Source organism: Equus asinus, chromosome 4 (assembly GCF_041296235.1).
Source record: "Equus asinus isolate D_3611 breed Donkey chromosome 4, EquAss-T2T_v2, whole genome shotgun sequence".
Lineage (NCBI taxonomy): Eukaryota > Metazoa > Chordata > Mammalia > Perissodactyla > Equidae > Equus > Equus asinus.
Genome location: NC_091793.1, coordinates 84,184,546 through 84,206,778, shown reverse-complemented (window position 1 = coordinate 84,206,778; position 22,233 = coordinate 84,184,546). Strand labels below are relative to the sequence as shown.

Sequence of the window (22,233 nt, the reverse complement as noted above, 5' to 3'; positions counted from 1 at the left end):
TTTTAGAGGCTGGAGTGTGCTAAGGGAAAGACACTTAAGGGGTGTGAATGGGGGTTGTTCCAAGTGACTAGGCCATCTGGGTTGGTTAAATGGTGCTTATCCCAGAGAGTCTGTAGTTTTTATAGGCCAAGGTTGAAGACTAGTTGAAAGAGGGCCCAGAGGAGCCTGACTAGAGTTTGGTGAATGAGAGAGTCTTTGTCAGGTAATAAAAATATGTGAAAAGAAGTTGCAGGATTCAATGACAGGTTTAGGCCTAAGGAAGAATTGACAAGGGCCTAGCTATGCAAGTATTGGCATTAAATTTATATATTCAATTTTAGATTTCAATGTGAATTTTGTTTATCCTAAAATCTATGACTTAATTCCACAGATAGTGTCAGAAAGAGAGGCCTCAGTACTGAGAAAACAGTTCTATTTGAAATAAACTAAAAGCCTGGTAATAATTTTTTTTTCACCTGCTGGGTACAATGACATTTCTTTACAGTAATTCTCTTGAAAAAGAATGTCAGTTGTACTAAAATAGGGCAAATACTTTGAAATGACTGCTGTTTTGAAATGATTATGATTACAAGTGAACAAACAGGTTTGGAGGAACCAAGAAATGAATATATTATTTTTTCTTCTGAAATAACACTAAACTTGAATTGAATTCTTAGAGAAAATGGTTAATGTAATCATTTTCCTTTTCTTATTACTGTAACTTCTTTTATGGTGACACATAATATGAAATACAGTTGACCCATATAGAAGCTTAAAAAGTATAGTAAATGTTTTTAAAAGTCTTACATTTCAGCCCAGTTTTTGAACTGGATAAATTTCTATAGACAGCAGGAAATATCTGAGGTACATAAGTAAATATGACTGCAATTTGGCAATTACTGAACAACATTCTTTTTTAGCAAGTCTCAACACACACCTAATTAAACAGGCTTTGAAAACTACTCACAAATATTTTTAAAGCAAAGAAATAAGGAACTCCTTTTGGTCTATTACTGTGTACTTAAAAGTGCATAGTAATATGTGATAGTGTGGTTGCAAAAACCATTATCTGCTATTTTCTTCAAGAGCATATTATGTCATCTTGAAATTTTCTCAACTGGACCTGGCTCAATTTTGAGATAGGTATGTGCTTTTGGACAATTTTGTTAAACTTTTTTATTCAATAAATATTTTTAACTGTTTATGCTATGCACTGTGTGAGCTCTTGGTTATACATTTGTAAACAGAACAGATATTTTGTATACTCTCATGGAATCTACACTCCAATGATGACATAGAATGATAAGTGAATATACAATGCTATTATAAATTACAACTGCCTTGAAACGAAGGTCTCTTTCTTTATAAACCAATCATATTATCCATGCAGTTAATACTAGTTGCTCATTATTTCAGCCCGAAATACCATTTTTGAGTATGTGTATTATTCCGTGGCCTCAATGAATTAATCATAATAACCAATATTTAAGGAACAATGTACAATTTACCTAACTTAAAAATAAATGACTGCAGCCAGTAAAGGGCAAACTAATCCATTCTATGCTATCATTATAAATCAGACAATAGATCTAGAAAAAGATATAGAGATATTATATATGTGTTTCTATATGGCTGTTTATTTATAAACACTGATATCGGTCAAATATTCAGCTCATCAATGTTTGTGCACCCCTTTTGGAAGACCTCAACAACTGATTTTACATAACTACTAAAAGGCTCAGAATAATCTTTCCAGTAATAATAGAAAGACTGAACTCACGTTACCTGTGTGGGGTAAAACAAAGTGTACGCCAAAGTTTTAGAGAAATGAAAATCTTCCATTCCAAATCAATCATACAGAATTATATGTGGTCATTGGATGGATTTTTTCATCATTCCTATCCCAACCCCTGACAAAACAATCCAAAGAGGGTGTTTTTTCTATTCACTTATAATTTCCTTGCTCTAATTTCAGCCTTAGAGAATTGAGTTCAACAATTAGTATTAAATTGAACCAAACAATTGCTAATGCTCCGTAATCTGTTCCGTCCTTTTATAGATGAATGCTCGCTGAACAATGGAGGCTGTAGCAACCATTGTTCTGTTGTTCCTGGAAGAGGAATTGTCTGTTCCTGCCCTGAAGGACTTCAACTCAACAAAGATAATAAAACATGTGAAATTGTGGATTATTGTAGCAGTCATCTGAAGTGCAGTCAAGTGTGTGAGCAGCACAAGCACACAGTCAAGTGCTCATGTTATGAAGGGTGGAAGCTGGAGGTGGATGGTGAGAGTTGCACAAGTGTTGGTAAGTAGATGCGTGTTTCGCTATACTTAAGAATAGCAAGTGCTTTTTTTGTTTTTTGTATGTTTACCATATTTAAGAATGGATCCTAAGAAAAAAATCCAAAAAACACCTTCAGAAAATTAATAAAAAGATTCAACTAATTTTACATAAGTCATTTAAATATAATGTGTATTTTAGAGCCACTCCAAAATCTTCCAGTCAGAAATTGTTACAAAAATTGTTACCATTACAATCCATCAGATTATTTTTTCCTTAAATACTGTTTTCATCCTCCTCCTCCCTAGGGGCTTATTTTTGTATGATTCACAGCATTTACTTTTATTTCTGTTTGTGTGCTTTTCAGAACCCTCCAAAGTCTGCCCCGTCCCACACTTGGCAATTGTACTTCTGCTACTGTTGAAAACAATGCCTTACTCTGGCTGTGTTCATCTTCTAACTTCCCATTTAAAACATGCTGCGGATTCTCTTGGTCATATTCCACAGTAGGAAAAACAAACAAAGGCTATGGAATCTGACATTTGAACTCTACTCCTAAAGCTGGCATTCATTATGTATGTGACCCCAGGCAGGTTACATAAAACTTCTTGAGCCTCAGTTTTCTCGTCTTTCAAATATTGATGCTCATTATAACAATATCTCCCTTAGATGTTGCAAGAATCACATGAAGCACTTGTTACTGTGCCCCACCCCCTTTAGGTGCTTAATGAGTGATGGTTTCTCACTGTCTTCTCCAGCTTCTTAGTCTGAGTCCGCGGGACACTTAGAGGTCCATGGATAGAACTGAACGGATCATGAACTTTGTTGGGGAAAAACATTACACCTTTGTTTTCTTTAACCTCTCACTGAAAGTTCACGTTTCTTTCCATTGTGAATGTATGCCACGGACCAGTTATTAGCAGCAACTATGACTGCGTCTCCAGAAGAAGTGATAGACATATTCATATCACTTTAAAGTTGTTGCTGATATCTCAAAATGTCACTTAAATTCAGGCTTTGAGAACCACTACTGCTGCAATAATGGGAGTTGTTAGATTCACTGCTCAATCTTGTTCTTGAAAAGCACCTATATTACTACATCCAAAAGTGTTTTTTTTTTAATTTTGACAACTGTGTTTCAATATGTGAGATTCCTTTATCTATGTATAGTCTTTTTATTTAACTTTTTCTTACTGCTTTTGTACTTTTTAAAACTTTCTGATAAGGTATATACAGACTTCATCAGACTGCTAACAAACCATACATCATAAACTTTTTTCACGTTGATGCTTCTCCTTAGATTGTACTTTCCCCTCTTAATCTCTAAAAATCCTGGATATTTCTTAACACCTACTAGCTCAAATCTTTCTTATTTAATGGAATCTTTTCCCAAATATTCTTGCTCTCCACTTATTTCTTCTTTCTGTGTCTAAAATATATTGTCCATGAAAATAGGTGGTCACATTTTTAATTTGCTGCTTTATATTCCTATCTTCTTCCTTTCTTCTCTACCTCTCTGATGAAGTAATAAGCATCTTGAAGTCAGAAATCAAGTTATAGATTTTTCTCTTGTCTTTTACGTAATAGCCAGTTCAGTTCTGGAAAAATAATATGCAATCAAAATATATATATGTTTTCCAAGAATGTTAAATTATTTTATTTTTTTATTTTAAATCCTATCTTCTGGTTGTTTTCTCCTGACAAAATTTGAGTCCTAGAAGCATAAGATTAGCAGATATTTGTTCAACTAGTTCTCTTCCAAGATTCTTGCACAAAGTAATTGACATGAAGGGCTGAAAAAAATAGCCATTTTTTGTAATGATAATAGTCATTTCATTTGTATACATGTTTGGAGTAGGGAAACAAAAGATCAAATTTTGACCTCAGACATATTTATAATCATATTTTACAAGAGAATTGGCTCCATATCTAGCTTTTGGATACAGACAACAAAATGATTGACTTATTTTAGTGGTTTGGGACTCTATGAAATCAGTAACAACTCATGTTCAGTATTAGAATAATTCAACATTTGAATATAAGTAACCAGGCACAAAGATAATTCTCCTAATGAAATTGACCGCCTTCTACTCTCGGCTCAGAGTGAAACTGACAGTACCATATCATTTCTCACTGTCACAACTGCTATATTTCACACCTGGCTTTGTTGATAATTTAAGAGGGAATCAAAAGTATATTTTACCTTTTAAAGTTAATATGGAATGTTTCTTACTTGGAGAATCTAACCTGCTGGTAATTTATCCCTTCCTGAAACAGATAGTGTACCAAATACCATTGTCAGCATTTATATTATTAAAAATAATATAGGTTTTGTGAGGTAATGAAAATTATTTTTTATTTAAACCAATTTTCATTTATAAGGATGATTTTATCCTGTATTTCATTTACTTTATTTCTTTTTGAAAAACCTGTAGTAGATTCATAGTTCAATAACAATGAATTGGTCATTAACTATTGGACTTTGAAAATAAAATTTCCTTTTTTTTGCTATTCTTTTGTTCCTTTTTTCCATCATTCTTAAGAGGAATCCTTGTTTTTAAAATGTATTCTTTGTATTGAACGCAATGCCTGCGCTTATTCTTCTTGGCGTTTTAAAAATAAAGAATAATAGTACTCTTTATGCTTCAAATTAGAACCATAACTCCTCCTTTCTTTTTTTCTCTTGAATTTTCCTCTATAGTTATTTCATATTTTCTTATTTCTCTCAACTCTTTCCTTCCTAAATACTTTACAATTTGACTTTTGCTGATTTCCTGTACCGATTGTTTCCTCTAAGTTCACTTTCAACATCTTATTAGTTAAATATAATTATTTTTATAATCTTTATTTTTTAATTTAATGTGTCCGTAATTCTCACTTTTCTTGGATATCTCACTACTTTACCAGTTCCTTACGTGTTCCTTCTTTAACACATAATTTGTTAATCACCTTTCTCCTAAATTATTGGTTTTTTTTTTTACTTATAAACACCCAGAATATTGCTGCTGATTGCATTTTTTTCTATCTCTTTTCTATCTCTGGCTTCCTTGCTGTTTGGTAGACAGCTCACTTGAAAATTTGCAGCATATTTCTAGTAACATTGGAAAGAACATTGTAGCGCTCCCTTTTATTTTCTCTTAGCCCAAGTTAGGTCAACTTTTCCCACCAGTATTTTTCTTGGTTCTTATTCTCTCATTTTTCCATTTTTAGAATTTAAAAATTGTATTTAGGGGACAGACCCATGGCCAAGTTGTTGAGTTCATGCACTCTGCTTCAGCGGCCCAGGGTTTCACTGGTTCAGATCCTGGACGTGGACATGGTACCACTCATCAGGCCATGCTGATGTGGTGTCCCACGTGCCACAACTAGAAGGACCCACAGCTAAAATATACAACTATGTACTTGGGGGATTTGGGGAGAAAAAGCAAAAAAAAAAAAAGATTGGCAACAGTTAGCTCAGTTGCCAATCTTTAAAAAAAAATTGTATTTATTTTTCAATTTACATCACGTTTTTAGGAAAGAGATTATGTAAAAATGCATAAATACAATGATCATCTACTGGTACACTGTGTCCATTACCCAAAGCTTAATTCTCATATTCCTCTATGTGTATCCTCTTGGAGAAATCCTTTCACTCTGAGATCTTCATCACCTCAAAACTGATTACTATGTCATTTACATCCCCAACTATACTTTCTTTCCTACTATCCAATTCTATTTCAGTAAGTATCATCAAGTCACCTCAAAATTAGTTGGCTAAGATTATCCATACAGTTATCCATAGTTTTGTCACTCGTTCCAGTTTTCTTCAGATCTTCAGGGCTCACAACCTCAACTCATCTTTGACTTTTCCAGTTCTTGTTCCCCCGTCGTCTCCCCATTTCCTAATTTTTTCTCTGCAGTGTTTCGTGGATTCAGCCTTCTCTAACTGAGTATCATTTGTGCCACAGCACAGGCCAGGATTTATATATCTTGTAATGATGGAGGCAGTCTCCTCTCTGGCCTGTTTGTTGTCATCCTCTGGTTTCTCCAGTTTGCAAGGAGAATATTGAAACTTGAAGCAATGGATTATTTTTATTGAAAAGGAAGAGGTAAATATAGATGTGGAAGATGAGAATTAATTGAAAGGCATCAGACATATAGTAAAGAATAAAAAGTGTAAGAAAAAGAATAAAGTAATGGTGAACAAATGGGCTACCTTGGAGAATAATGGCAGATAAAGAGATCAGGGGAAGGAAGCTGTGGGGCGTTTATAATCTGGCCATCCATTCCTTTATTTATCTTAATAAAATGATACTTTAAAATGTCAGTTTCCATCCATGATTTTAAAGTAGTTCTCTATTATTTATGGAAAGAATCTCAAATTCTTCAGCCTGCTCTTCAGGCCCTTCTTCATTTTTGCTCATTTTATCTTTCCAAACTGATGTTTCATTATCCTCCACTGTGGGTTCCCACCCTAAGCACATTATTACTGTTTTCATTAGTGAGGATAGTAAATCAATAGTGGCCAAGAACATATAAAGTACTTTCACATATCTCACTTCATTTTACCCTCTTCTTCATGTGCTCTGCTCATTATCATCTATGACCTTTCAGGATGACAATATCTTCTACATTCTCTCTGGAAATTTGAATCCTATACTCTATTCAAAACTCCCTCCTGTAAGAGTCATTTCTTCAAGTTAATTATTATAATATTATTAATAGCTACCATTTATCAAGCATCTAAAATGGGATGAGCAATTTATTCATAGCTTATAGGAAAACAATTAGATATTATTAATACTCTGATTTGATACCTATGGAAACTGAGACCCAGAAAGATTATTTCATTGCCAAGGGCCTTGTGGCAAAGAAATGTTAGAGCAAAGTTTTGAACTTCATTTCTCCTGACTCCAAAGCAAGAGCTTTTGCAACCTACTACAAATATCTCATCTATTTCTCTGTGCTGTGTGCCCTCACACTCCCATGATGCCTTTGAATAGTTTATGTTTTAGGAGCTTGTTTCTGTCATCACTTACACCCAAACTTTCTTAAAAGCTAAAATTGAATCAGGTTATTTTATACATCTTTTGAAAGATATAAAAATTTTGCAGCAAATGCTGGTTCAATGTAAAAGCTTCCTCTATTACTTAAAATAGTAAGTTTTTACTATGTTTTTATGATCTGTGCTATATATACAGCTAATCTGCTGCTTACAACCACTATGTAGTGTCACATGGTATGTAACCACCTGTTTTTGTTTATCCATTCTACCATATAAGTACACTCAAGTCACCCCCAACTCTCTGCACAAATACTGCTGCCATAGGCATACATTTACTTATATTCTTAAAATATGCATGAAAAATCCTTCGGGACAAAATTACAGACTCACAGGATGTTCTTATTCTTACTGTGAGTAAGTAAAACCTGTTGCTCTTCAGAGGGTTGCACAGTCTACATCTGTACCAACAGTACACTTCCAAAGTTTTCACATCCTTGGCAGCTCTCAAAATTATCTAATTTTTTAGTCCCCCCCCCCCAATAGATTGGAGTAAAGTGATATTTCATTGCTTCAGTTTGTATTTTTCTTGTTACTTATGAGTTTGAGTATCTATACGCTTGTTAGCATTTTGCATCCCTTCATTTCCTTTGGCCATTTTCCTATTAAGATTACTGCCTATTCATATTGATTTGGAAGAATTAACTGTATGTTCTACATGTTAGACATTTCAAATATCTTCTCAATTCTGCCACCCATCTGTTAATTTTATTCATGTTGATGTTTGTTAAACAATTCCTCATTCTCTTTCTGCTTCTCTCACTCATTCCTTTCTTTGTTTCATTCCTTTTCTTACTTTTCTTCCTCCTACAATCATTTTTATCTCCCCCATAGTTAATGTCTTCTGGGCTAACATTCATTCATTGATTCTTATAGTTAATCCGTGATTCAGTTATGTAATCACAAATATCTATTAAATGCAGTCTAGCAAAAGGCACTGGGCTATGTCCTAGAAATGCAAAGATTTTTTGCTCAATCCCTTGCCCAAGTGAGCTTGCCCTTTCTTGTTCTTTCTCCCTCTCTCGGCTTCTCCTTCTCTCTCCCTCTCTCTCTTTCTCTCTCTCTCTCTCTCTCTCACACACACACACACATCAAATGTAGATTCTTACCACTTATTGATAGAAAGAATATACAAGTTTTTTAAAAACCTGAATTATAAAGCAGAGCTATTGAGGAAAAATATCCAGAAATTCTCAGGCAAGTAATTCAGAGGAGAGAAACAAAGAAACAAACAAATGGCTCTCAGGAAAAATTGATGGACAGCTGATGGCATAATCTTGTAAATTCATACCTTTGAGTAATAGTTGAAAGTCTATCCTATCCTTCATTTCATAGACTCTATGTCCGCTGCCATCATGGGTATCACACTTCAGTAATATTTGGCTATCGTTCATTCCCAATATAGCTATAGCTGAAGGAATGGAGAAAAGGAAATAATAAATATTGAGCCAGAGAAATGACAGACCATTTACCACTTCATAAGTTTCTACTGTGTAAAGGAAATGTATCCGATGATGGGGACAGAGAAACTCAAATAAATTCTTAAATATAAGAACAGGAAAGATAGTAAAAACTCTGAAATAGCAGGAGAGAAAGCATTGTAACTATAATATCACTTTGTTTGATGATATTATGTGTATGATAAAGAATCACGAGTTATTCATATAGAATTGCTAGTTCTAGAGCTATAATAACAATTTACCCTGAGATGGCTGCAGAGGGACTCTTTTTCTTAGACAAGTCATCTACTGCTTTCAGATTGTGTCTTGTAAAAATCATTATGCGAATGTATAGTGGAACTAAAAGAAAATCAGAGATAGGAGAATTTTAGATAGAAGATTACAGTCTTTTGAGTATTTTTTATAATCTACTTGTGATGTAATACATTTATAAACATGAAATTCATCACTATAAAAATGTAAATTATAATCTTTGTTTTGTACATAGGTCATCTCATAATATGCTAAAGCAGAAAAATTTAAAGCCACTTCTATATTAAGAGAATGGTGTACCGGTTTGACTGTTAAATTCAGTCATTTATGAGACTGGAGCTGATATGCTGGAAAAATTCTTAGAAGATTGTAAAAATGAATGACTATTTCACAGTTTGCTAATATTCATTCTAAATTGAGTTTGCCCCAAAAGAAGTTAATATGCCTACATCAAAATTGAAATGCACCAGAAAATTCTTCATTGTGTTTTATCTTCAAATATTTTATACAGAGTGAGGTGGTTTTTTTTGAGTAAAGAAAAAAATCATTGTCATACTTGGAATTTTAAAATTCAGTCTTCATGATTTCCCGCTAGTTTATGAAAAGACATATTGGGTTATTCATTACAACTTTTTTCATTCTCTCAAAGAGGAAATAATAATTTAACAAACCAACAGAAATCTTAAAAATAGAGGCATTTGGAGAAGTTATCAAGATTCAGAGTTCAGATATGAGAGAATTTGAATATTTACACTTTGATTTTTTATTTTCGGTAAACTGGTTTATTATAGTCAAGCATAATCAAATAAATATTTATCAAACAACTATATTCTCACCAAAAACTGACTATAGTAAATACAAGAACTTGAGAACCCTCCTTAAGCAGTCTTAATAAAATAGTCAATGTCATGTTACTGTTTGGAGAAACAAAGTATGTTTTTAATCACCTTTCACTTTACCCTGAAATCTTTCAAACTTATTTGAAACCAATGGAGAATAATGTATTCAGAACCAAATTTTTAAAGTATTGAAAATTTGCTATTAACAATAAAAACAATTTTGTAAAAGTAATGAAACGTTAGATAACTTTGAAACCCTCTGTGGATATTCCTCCATTCCCAAAGATAACTACTTTTGTGAAACTGGTATATCTATTATAATAGTTTGTGTTCTTAAATAATATATGATATAATATTTGTGTTTTAAAATTTATAAAGTTATACACATATATACCCAGCTGGAACTAGTTGAGTTTTGTGCTAACAAATATGATTTTGAGATTTATCCATAGTATTTTGTATAGGTCTATTTACTCCTCTTAACTGCTTTATAGCATTCTACTGTATAAAAAGATTATAGTTTTGTCAATCCTCTCTTATTTATGGTCATTGAAGTCATTTTCAGTGTTTTGCTACATCAAACTATGTTGTAGTGAACGCTCTTATGATGTCTACTTGTGAAAATGTGCACAAGTTGAACCACATGTTCAAGTGTATGGACATCTGCAGTTGCACATGTTCATCTCTATTATTGCCAAGTATATCTCCAAAACAGTTGTACAAATACACATTACCATCAGCAGTTTGTCAGAGTTTCCAATTCTCCAAGTTGTTGCTAACACTAGACAGAATATGGGTCAAATCCGTGTTCCTCCACTTACTAGCTGTATGACGCCGGGATGTTAGTTATGTAACTTTTCGGTGCCTCTATTTCTTCCTGAGCAAAATGGGGATGATAATCTTACCCACTTCTTAGGACTTTGTGAGGATTGCATAAATTGAGGTTTATAAAAATTTAAGAATAATTGTACTGTATGGAAAGCACTAGCAAGTGTTTGTTATAATAATTTTGAGACTTCTAAACAATATAATGGGTGGGGTCTTGCTCTTTTAATGGGTATAAAATTTTCTGAATTCTCCCAATTTATGCAATTATCTCATTATGGACTAGCAACAGTTTGTAGACTGGCGCCAGTCTATGGACATAGCTTTGAGTGGTACTTCTCTAAATCATTCTGAGTCGTGTGGGATTTTTTCTCTTTTTTTTTACATTTGGTTAGAGGGCATAATTTTACTAATTTATCCATGTTTATAATGATTTTATATCTTTTCGGATTCTCTGTTTCTTTTTAAGTCAATTTTATTAACTTTTTTCTAGAAAATGTCTTATTTTATTATTTTTAAATGTATTATTGAATATATCTCACTTCCTTATTTTTTATTTCCTATATTCATAATAGTTTCCCTATTTTCATTCTTCCTATTTTTCCTTTGTACATATATAAGTATATGCATGCATATATATATGTATCAGTCCTGCCATGGGTTTATCTATATTTTATTAGTCTTTCAAACAAATGTTTTTGGGATTTCTTGATGATATCTTTTTCTCTGTCTTATTAATTTCTATAATTATATATATTTTACTTTTAATTTGTTTAACTGCTTTTTGTATTTTCTGAATTCTTGAAATTCAATATTTTATTAATTTTTAAAGAATGAATTCTCTATTTTTTCAACTAGCACAAATACACTGGAAGAAAAAGCATTAAATTGTTAGCATGCTGTATTTTCTTTCCTTATTTAGATCAAAAAATTTTCAGAGCTAAGTGTAGTTGTACAGATTCATCTGAATAAAAATTATATGATTTTTGGCTAAGAGTGGAATAAAAGTAGTATTTGTAGAGTTCTTTATTCTTTACAAATTTCCACGCTCATTACCGTATTTCTTTTTTTATAACAGGTGGGTTGAGATATAATCCATGTACCATAAAATTCACCCTTTTAAAATGCACAGTTTGGTGGTTTGTAGTATATTCACACAGTAGTGCAACCATCGCCACTATCTAATTTTTAAAAAATTTAATCATCCCATCTCTAAAACAACCCGTAGTCATTAAAAGTCACTCCCCATCAATCCCTACCCCAGGCCCTGGCAACCACTAACCTATTTTCTGTCTCTGTAGATTTGCCTAGCCTGAATAGTTCATAAAAACGTAATCATGTAGTATGTGGTCTTTTGTGACCAGCCTCTTTCACTTGGGATACTATTTTCAAGATTCATACATGTTTTAGCATACATCAATATTTCATTTCTTTTTATTGCTGAATAGTATTTTTATTGTATTGACATACCACATTTTGTTTATCCATTCATCATTTGATAGGCATTGGGATCATTTCTATTCTTTATTTATTATGAATAATACCACTGTGAATATTCATGCACAAGTTTTTGTGTGGACATGCATAATCGTTTCTCTTGGGTGTACAACTAAGAGTGGAATTCCTGAGTCATATGGTAACTCAATGTTTAACACTTTTAGGAACTGCCAGACTGTTTCTCAAAGTGGCTGCATTGTTTTAAAATCCCATGAATGGTGGATGAAGGCTCCAATTTAATCTTGCCATCAGTTGTTCTTGTCCATTTCTTTTTGTTATAGTCATTCTAGAGGATGTGAAGTGGTATCTCATTGTGCTTGACTTCTGTTTCCCTAATGACTAATGATATAAAGCTTCTTTTCAAGAGTTTATTGGTCATTTGTATATCTTCCTGGTTGAAATGCCTATTCAGAAGCTTTGCCCACTTTTAAACTGGGTTTTCTTTTTATTATTGAGTCGTAATTGCTCTTTATATATTCTAGACCCAAGTCCCTAATCAGATATGTGTTTTGGAAATAGTTTCTTCCATTTTTTAGGTTATTTTTGCACTTTCTTGATGTTGTCCTTTGAAGCGCAAACTTTTTTTTAGATGAAATTCAGTTTATTTTTTTCTTTTGTTGCTTGTGCTTTGGTATCATAGCTAAGAAGCTATTGCCTAATTTAATGTCACTAGGATATACTCCTATGTATTCTTCTATTGTATAGTTTTACCTTTTACATTTAGGTCTATGATACATCTTGAGTTAATTTTTGTATATGATGTGAGGTTCAAACTTCATTCTTTTGCAAGTGGAAATCCAGTTCCCCCAGCACAATTTCTTGAAAAGACAGTTCTTCCTCCATTGAACAATTCTTTGGAAATTGGGCTTTGGGGGTAGGTCCAAACCCATCTGCCCCCTCTAGTGGCTTCTGAACTGTTTGTTTCTAAGACTACCATGGAGCTGGGGAAAGGGGAATAGAACTGGTACATGTTAAAACACCACAAAGCTTGCTATTCTTATTGATAGCAATTTTTCTTGAATAAAAATTCATTGGATTGTTGCTAGACTTTGGTTGATTTCTAGAGTTTAGAAAAAAAGTGATTTTGACCATTTGGCTAGTATTTTCCTGGAGAAGAGTATTTTCAGAGGTGCTTGCTCCATCATTCAGGAACTGGTTTTCTATCTTACTAATTTTAATTGTTCATGCTTTTTAATCTATATATTTGTTGCCGGAATATCTCTCTTTATTTCTGAATTCTCTATTTGAGGTCCTGTTGGTCAAGAAATGGTTTAGTAATTATTTTTAGTTTTAAAGCATATGAAGAGCCTGGCAGTTTTTATAATTGATTTTTAATTTAATCCCATTGTGCTCAGAGTATGTGTTCATTGTTAGATTGATTCTTTGCTGTCTCCTGAGACTTATCTTGTGGACTAGAACATAGCCATTGTGTTAAATGCTTCATGTGTGCTTAAAGAGAATATATCTCCTATTTTGGTGGTACAGATTTCTATATATTCCCTGTGGGTTGAGCTTTTTGTTTTTATTTTGTTCTAATCATTTTTGTAATTATAACTTTTTATTAGTTTGTGTGGGAGTTGTAGATAAAAATCTCACAATGTAATTATGGATTTATCAATTTTGGCATTTAATTCTGTCAAATTTTGCTTCATGTATCTTCAGCCTATATTATTAGGCACACACCATTTTAAGATTTTTATTTTATTTTATCGAGCTGTTTGTCTTATTATATAATAGTAAGCTTTTTATTTCTATAAAAACTGTTTGCCTTAAAGTCTATTTTGGCTAATATTAATATTGTTTTTTTAAATAATTCAATTATAATTCAAGACTCTTCACATGAAATTTTAGTGGCTGCATCACCAAAAATATTATTTTATTTTAAAAATCAAGACAACAAGACCTACATAATTTTAGTGACTTTCCTTTGTTTGTAGCAGAGGCAAGAGTAGAATCCAGGTGTGTTGAAGAATTTCTTTCTACATCAGTTGTAAAAGACAAGACAGTAATTTTTGGTTCAAAAGAATATACTTTCTCAAATAGATCATAAAAGTAAGATTAGTAAATGATCTTTTAAATATTGCTGTAGTAGAAACATGAGCACTCCTGAAGGGAAAAAACTTGTTTTACACTATTTGTCCTGCTGAATCACCTTGCTCAGCATATATGCCATGTCCAAACAATTTTTGTTTTATTTATGAGTGTTTCAAAGAAGCTGGAAACGATCATTCCTTCTACTACTCGTTTGAATTTTTATTCTTAAAAATGATTAATCTTAATAGGAAAATTTATATAAATGATAAAAAGTTGAACCAATGAAGAAGTAAGTGAAGTTAGTTATCTTCCCACTCCCAAATCCCAGTCACGAGTTCCCAAGGCACAGGTAACAGCATTTCCTCATTAATCCTTCAAGAAGTATTCTAAGATTTACCTTTATATAGATCTAAAACAAATCTTTTATTTTTTAACTTAAATGATGTCATAGTATGTGCACTGTTTGCATCTTGTTGTTTTCAAATTACAAAATATTGGAAATTATTCCATATCAGCACATCTGTGCCAATCATATTAATTTATGTGGCCCTATAATCTGATACTATAAGACTGGGTACATTATATATTTGGCCATCTATTGATAAATATTTATGTTGTTTTTAATCTTTTGCTACTCCAAATAATATTGCAAAGCATTTCCTTTCTCATCTGCCATTTTCCATATGCAAAACTGTATCTTCAGAATAATTCCTTATAAATGGACCTCCTCACTCAAGGGGTATATGTACATTTCAACTTTCGATGGATATTGCCAAGTGGCTCTCTATAGAGCTTACAATAGTTTATGTTTCCATTATCAATATATTGGAGTGCTTTTTATCTGCATTTTAATCAATATAGTGTCTTCTCAAACAGTTCCATGGTTTTGAAATCCATTTATCTTTTTAAGAGAGAAATTGAACACTTTTTAAAATGTAAACATTGTTTATATTTTCCTTTTTATGAATTATTTAATATCTTTTGCTCATTGTTTATTTGAGTATTTTTTGTCAATTTATAGGAGCTCATATGTACTAGAGAATTTAGTATGTTATTATATTACAAGTATTTTACCCAGTTTTTCATTTGTCTTTTGATTTTTTTATGTTATTTTTCTCCTACAATTTGTTTGTTTGTTTTGCTGAGGAAGATTTGCCCTCAGCTAACATCTGTTGTCAATCTTCCTCTTTTTGCTTGAGGAAGATTGTCCCTGAGCTAACATCTGTGCCAGTCTTCCTCTGTTTTGGACGTGGGTCATTGCCACAGCATGGCCACCAATGAATGATGTTAACCCAACACAGGCCACTGAAGTGGAGCGAGCCAAACTTAAACACTAGACCATGGGGCTAGCTTTCCTACAAGTTTTTAAATGTATATTAAACGTCATTCTTTTTTTAGGTCTTCTGTGATTTGTGTCAAACTCATAAAGGCCTTCCTCATTCTACAGTTCTAAAACTACTTCTTTTGTATTGACTTCTAAGCCTTTCATAGTTTCATTTTGTTACGTCAAAATTATTAAGCTATCTGGAAATTACTTTTTGTATTAAGTCAGGAAATTTTCCAACTTAATTTCTTCTCCAGGCACCCTAAAACTATCATAATTCTCAGCCCTATAATTAATTATGGGTCAGGACCAAAGTCTTTTTCTTTTCTTTTCTTTTTTTTGCTGAGGAAGATTCTCCTTGAGCTAACATTGGTTGCCAATCTTCCTCTTTTTTTCTTTTTACGTGGGCCACCATCACAGCAAAGCTGCTAACAGATAAGTGGTGTAAGTCCACACCTGGGATCCGAACTCAGGCTGCTGAAACAGAACATGCTGAACTTAACCACTAGACCACCAGGGCTGGCCCCCAAAGTATTTTTTTATTGAAAATATAATGTTTTTAAATATCTGTTGGAGTTAATCACTATTATATATTTCCCCTAGTATTTTCCTAGTGAGTCACACTTTTTTAATGTAAACTTTAAAATTATCTAGTGTTATTTTAAAGAATGGTATTTGTAATTCTTTTTCATCACAGAAAATTTATAAATTAATTCAGGTAGACTCAAGGTCTTTGGGACATTTGTTTTTCTATCTAATAATACTGTATACCTTTCCATTTCTTGACGTCTTTATTCCTCTCATTAGTGTTTTAAAATTTCTTCATATATTCTTTGTGTGTTTCTTAACAAGTTTATTCTGATATTCCTCATCTTTTTTCATTGTTGCTAATGTGCATTTGTTCTTTTTCCATTTTGTCTTCTCGGTGGCTCTTGTTGGTAGAAAGGCTAGTGATTTTTGTCTTAAAATCTGTGATCAAGCCCTCCCCAGACCCCTTGCTGCTGGCATCCACTGTTTTGTTTTCTGTCTCTATTGTTTTGCCTTTTCCAGAATGTCAAAGAAGTGGAATCATATGGTATGTAGACTTTTGAGCCTGATTTCTTTCACCTGACATACTGCATGCCTGTGTGTTTCTTCATTCAGACCCTTCTCCTGGATCTGTATAATGCCAATGGGCTCAGAAAGGTCCTGAGATCAGGCTGTTACTGCTGTCTCATTTTTTCAAAAAGTGGTTATGACGTTTGCCCCTTAGTTGTGCTACCTCCTTTGAGAATTGTGCTCTGCCAGTAATTTTTTTATATCTACAACTGCAGACATCCTCTCTCAGAAACTCTCTTCTCTTCGAATGCGTTCATCAGCCCTTCCTCTACTACTGTGGTATTTTGGTAACAGATGTCTTCCAGCGTTAGTGAAGGTGTAACTTGCGTTTCTTTTCTTTCCTTTTTCTTTTATTTCTTTCTTGTTCTAGTGTGGTTTCCTAAGGAAGAGGTAGCATGTCATTACTTTGCAATTTTAAAACTGTATCTCCATAAACAGGTGTTAAATATAAATTTCTCTAGCAAGTAGCTGCTGCACCTATAATTTACTACTTGATTAAAGGCAAACTATAAGCCAAAGGATGTGGAACCTCTCCAGAGCTGAAATGTCATGAGTTCCAGCACATGCTAAGAAATATCCAACTTTCTTCTGATGTATCATCATCCCAGCCTTTTCTCTTATGTAACATCTCTTTTGTTTATTCCTTTGAATAATCTTTGGAATTTAATATTCATAATAATTATTAAACATCTATTATTATTTTTAAGTATGCATACTTTTAATTATTAATTATCCTAATAACACAGTATGCTATGCATTTTATAAATAAAACAGTATTGAGGATCAGAGAGTCTAAATAAACTTCTCGAATTTACACGGCTAGTTGGTAGCAGAGCTCTGTCTGAAACCTGCATTTTCTGACTCCGAGTCTATTGCTTTTGACTACATCACAGTTACCTCCACAACTGTATTTACTATGATGAGTTTCAGCTTATAAAACAAATTTGTATACATCATTTAATTGGATTCTGATAACAGTTTAAGTTAGATTAAAAGGAGGTTACCATTAATCCCATTTTATAGGTAAGCTCATTTAATTCCTGAAAAAGATAAAGAATTTTTCAAGGGCAAGCAGTTTTTTCATACTAGAGAATCAAACAAGGGCTCCTGATCCAAAGATAGATATTCTTTCTTTTAAATAACTGTACATCCAACACAACCGTTTTCTTTACTTGAAAGTGCTAAATTTTAGATTTAGAATTGTATGAGTATTTGGTCTATTGTCAGCTATTTGGAATTAGTTATTTTGTAAATATTTGGTATCTTGTATCAGTGAGCTATTGTCACAGTAATGTGCAATAAACACCACAATACTGTGCCATAAATAACCACAATACCTACGTGATCACAACAATATGCATAATTTTTGCTCACAAGTTCTCAGGCCTTCTGAGCATTTCTACGGTCTCGGCTGGGCTTCCTTATACTTTGCGGTCAGTTGCAGGTCATGTAGGTGGCTCTGCTGATCCTGTCAGGCCTCTCTCCCACTCTAGCTATCAGCTAGTCTCTTAAGGTGGATTCAGTTTTCCTCTGCATTTTTTCACTCTGAACATATTTATTCAATGTGCTGATCAGAGCTTCCTAAAGTAGACTCATGTCCATTGAAAACAAAATGGCAAGTGACACCCCTACACCAAGGACAACCAGCTTAGGTTAGCACCCTTCTAAATCTATGACCTGTTATGAATTATGTCTTCCCTGATGCTAGGTGTTGGGGACATCATAATGAGCAAGACAGACAAGATCCCTGTTTTAACAGAGCTTATGATCCAGTGAGGAAGATAGATGACAAACAAGTAAATACTGGTGTTAAAATACATTTCAAAGAGAATAAATAGGCTATGGTAATATAGAATAATGGTGATGGGCCTTTATTAGGTAACTGATCAAGGAAGACCTCTTTGAGGAAATGGGATTAATAAGAATAGTAAACCTGGTTGCAGTTGACAAAAACCCAGCTCAAATCAAGTTGAAAGAGTTAACGCATTGGTTTACATATTCAAAGCATGGAAAACTAATAGGAGATTTGAAGAAAGAAACCAGTCTTAGGGATAATTGGAAGTATGGATTTCAACGTCCTTAGGACAAGGTCTCTCCCCAGGTCATCACTATCTCATTCTTTGCGGCTTTTTCTCTTCTACTGCAATATCACAAATAGACTTCTGCAAATTACAAGGACATCAACACTGGCAACACTTGGCCTGGAGATATATGACCTTGGAAGAAATGAGACTCTTCCCTCCAGCTTGAAGATTTCTCTGGAAATTTACAAACCCATTAGCCTGACTTAGGTCTCACATCCACCTCTTCAGCCACTCACTGTGGACAGGGATGATTATAGCAGCTCACATCCAGAGGATGTGCCTAGACTTAGGATAGGAAAATCAGTTTTCCTAAAGGGGAATATGAAACCTTAACTTCATATCTGTTTTCAAAGCTTCTCTCTTTTCTTCCAACTCAGGCACTGTCCAGACTTAAAAACTAGTGTGGGAATGGTATAGATATGATTTTCTTGGACTGTGAAGAAAGCTACCATCTTCCCTCTTATGAGGAGCACTTCTTAACTATAAATCCAATAACTCTCTTCATAGAAATCCTCTTTTGTTGGCTCTCTCTCCTTCATGGATCTGAGGGCATGTGATGGGTTAAGAGTAGCACAACTAGTTTTAGCCAACTCTTAGCAATTCCTATAGTGATGTTTCTGAGGTTTGGACTGTCAGCTGAAACTCCCCTAAAACAGAAAATCTCCAATTTTGTCTTTGAATTGCAATAATTCTTGTGTTCTTTAATCAGAATCAGGTATATAGAAATCCAAGGAAGAAAAAGTCATTTATATCTTATTTTAATGAATACATGTAAACTTGTTTTTGAAGTTTCTTTTAAATTTTGGATTAAAAGAAATTACTCGTTTAATACAGAGAATTATATAATAAATTATACTTTTAAATAAATGGATTTTGACCTCAAGCATTTTATTCCACTTACAAAAGTATATAAATATTTTCACAAGCCTATTAAAAATAAATTTATTTTCAGATCCTTTTGAAGCTTTCATCATCTTTTCTATTCGCCATGAGATCAGAAGGATTGATCTTCATAAAAGAGACTATAGTCTACTTGTTCCTGGATTAAGAAACACAATAGCACTTGATTTTCACTTCAATCAAAGTTTACTTTATTGGACAGATGTTGTAGAAGACAGAATATACCGAGGCAAGCTTTCTGAAAGTGGAGGTACAGATATTATAATTTTGACTTAATGTTTAGATTAATTTTTAACTGAAAATTCCAGAGAAACTTCCGTAATAGAAGGAATTTTGATTAATCTTTGGCCTCTGGTTCTTTATCTCCTCACTCATGTATGTAAAACCAAGGATATCAAGTGTATATGTGAACACATGTTGGGGGAAGGGAGCGGTGAAGGCCTTTGCAATTCATTCCATTTTCAAAGTGTGGACTTTTCCATGTACATTTGGTGAGGAAATTTATTGACAAGAACAAAATGACTGCCTTCTGCAGATTAGTAGTCATATTTTTGTGATTTAAAATAACTTTTAATGTGTTTTTTAATGTGTTACCATCTTTCAGCATAATTCCAAGAAATAATGAATTGTTACAAAGACTGCTAATACCAGCTAAATATTTTTGCCATAATTTAACTTATCTCTTTTACTAATCTACCCCTTTCTTACATAGTAAGGCTTTGAGATAAATATAATTCTCTTGAAATAATTCCCCTGAAAATAATTCTCTTGAAAATGTTGGATTTGTGTAGCATTCCAAAAGCAAGATATTTCTATCAAAATCTAAATTCTTCCTTAAGTCACCTTTGCAATTTGGGAAAAATGGTAATATTTAAACACACAATATAATTATAATGTGTGAATTTGTGTCCTGTCTAATATTACAGGACACTGATTTCAAAAGATGGATTTAGATCCATGAGCTTAGATGGTTAACTGTTTAAAAAAAAGCAAAAACAACACACTGTTAAAATATCTCATGAAAACACTGGCAATGTCACAAACTACAAAGAGTTATCCTATTAGAAAAAGCGTCTTTAAAATAAAATTTTTAAAAATTCCAAAAGAAACTAAGGAATAGAAATATAAGAATATTGGTGGACACTACCAAATTGCTTATTTTTATTTAGACCACACTAATGCCTTCTCTTATTTGCAAATGTGTTATATCTTGCAAGTCTTATGACCCCAGAGGGGGTGGGAGACTGTGATTTGAGGTTGTCTTTTTTAAGGTTAAATGCAGTAAAGCTATCTCATCTGTCATGCTTCAAAAAAGAGGAAGAGCTGACTAGCTATAATAATGCGTGTTGCCCCAGGTGGACTTTTTCTCTTCATTCTACCCCTGAAAATCAACATTTGAATTAAATTGCGCTGATTTTAACCAGCACACCATTATTATTCCCCAAATCCCTTGTTCTGCCTAAAAAGTCAAAAACAAGAAATAACTTTTTTGCAATCTCAACATTGTTGTTAGCTCAGAGATGTTTGAAAATTCTATTCTACTGTCACTGAAGGGATTTAAGAGATGAAAAATTTCTGATGGGAATGATCAGTAATTCTAACTTTGGAACCTTCTTGGTTTCCTCTGTGCCAGGTAATAACTTTTGCACTATATTTCTCAAAGTTAGTATGTTTAAAGACTTTGTAATGCTACTAAGTAGGCCTTTTCCTTTGTGCTCAACACATTCCGTGAATGGGTACAAGTGTTGGTTTTCCCTTTTTTGTAGGTGTCAGTGCGATTGAAGTGGTTGTGGAACATGGCCTGGCTACCCCGGAAGGACTGACAGTTGACTGGATAGCAGGCAACATATACTGGATAGACAGCAATCTGGACCAAATCGAAGTGGCCAAACTAGATGGTTCTTTAAGAACTACACTAATAGCAGGAGCCATGGAACACCCCAGGGCCATTGCTTTGGACCCAAGATATGGGTAAAGAAATTTGCCTTTCACAGATTCACTTTGGCGTAAATAATAATCTTTCAAATTAATATTGAATTCAACTAGCTCATAAAATTATGAATCAAAGTGCTTATTTTGTGCACGTATATATTTGTGTGGATATATATAATTGTGTATGTATTGTGTGTATGTGTGTGTGTGTGTATATGTATATAATTGTATATATATCAACCAGTTTAAGTTTATCACCACAAGTTTAGTTATAGGATTGCTTACATAGGTAATTTTAGAGGACAGAAATGTCTTTTGCATAAATATGGGCATTAGGCCCTATTGGAAGCTATTGCAATTCTATTTTGAAGCAGTAACTTAATGAATTTCTCTTTGACCTGCCAAGGAGCTGCTGTAATTGTTTCTAATGGTTGCAACCCACAGGGCCAGTCTTTGGTCCAAACAGTCACAGACGTTCATCTCCTCACCCTTTATTTATTTTGCATGTACTTGGAGTTAGTTTAAAAGAAAATTGGAAGAAGCTTGAAGGAGTCCAGTGGTGAGAAGCTGACTATGGGGACATTTGAAAGACAAGGCACATGATTCTGGAAAACAAGGTCAAATGTTGAGTAACTCAGGTTATTGCTTGCACTGTGCCGCTGTGTGTTTCTGTGAAAGAGCAGA

At 33.3% G+C, this 22,233-nt stretch overlaps 1 protein-coding gene across 5 annotated transcripts in view; it reads left to right on the top strand.

Moving 5' to 3' along the window:
* Positions 1–22,233, top strand: part of LRP1B (LDL receptor related protein 1B) — a 1,812,874-nt gene that overhangs the window by 1,167,478 nt on the left and 623,163 nt on the right. For all 5 annotated transcript variants that reach the window (XM_044768977.2, XM_070507612.1, XM_070507613.1 and 2 more), the window contains exons 23-25: positions 2,039–2,284; positions 19,670–19,867; positions 21,384–21,588. In XM_044768977.2, the coding sequence (XP_044624912.2) occupies positions 2,039–2,284; positions 19,670–19,867; positions 21,384–21,588 (649 nt within the window). The remainder of the gene's footprint in view (positions 1–2,038; positions 2,285–19,669; positions 19,868–21,383; positions 21,589–22,233) is intronic.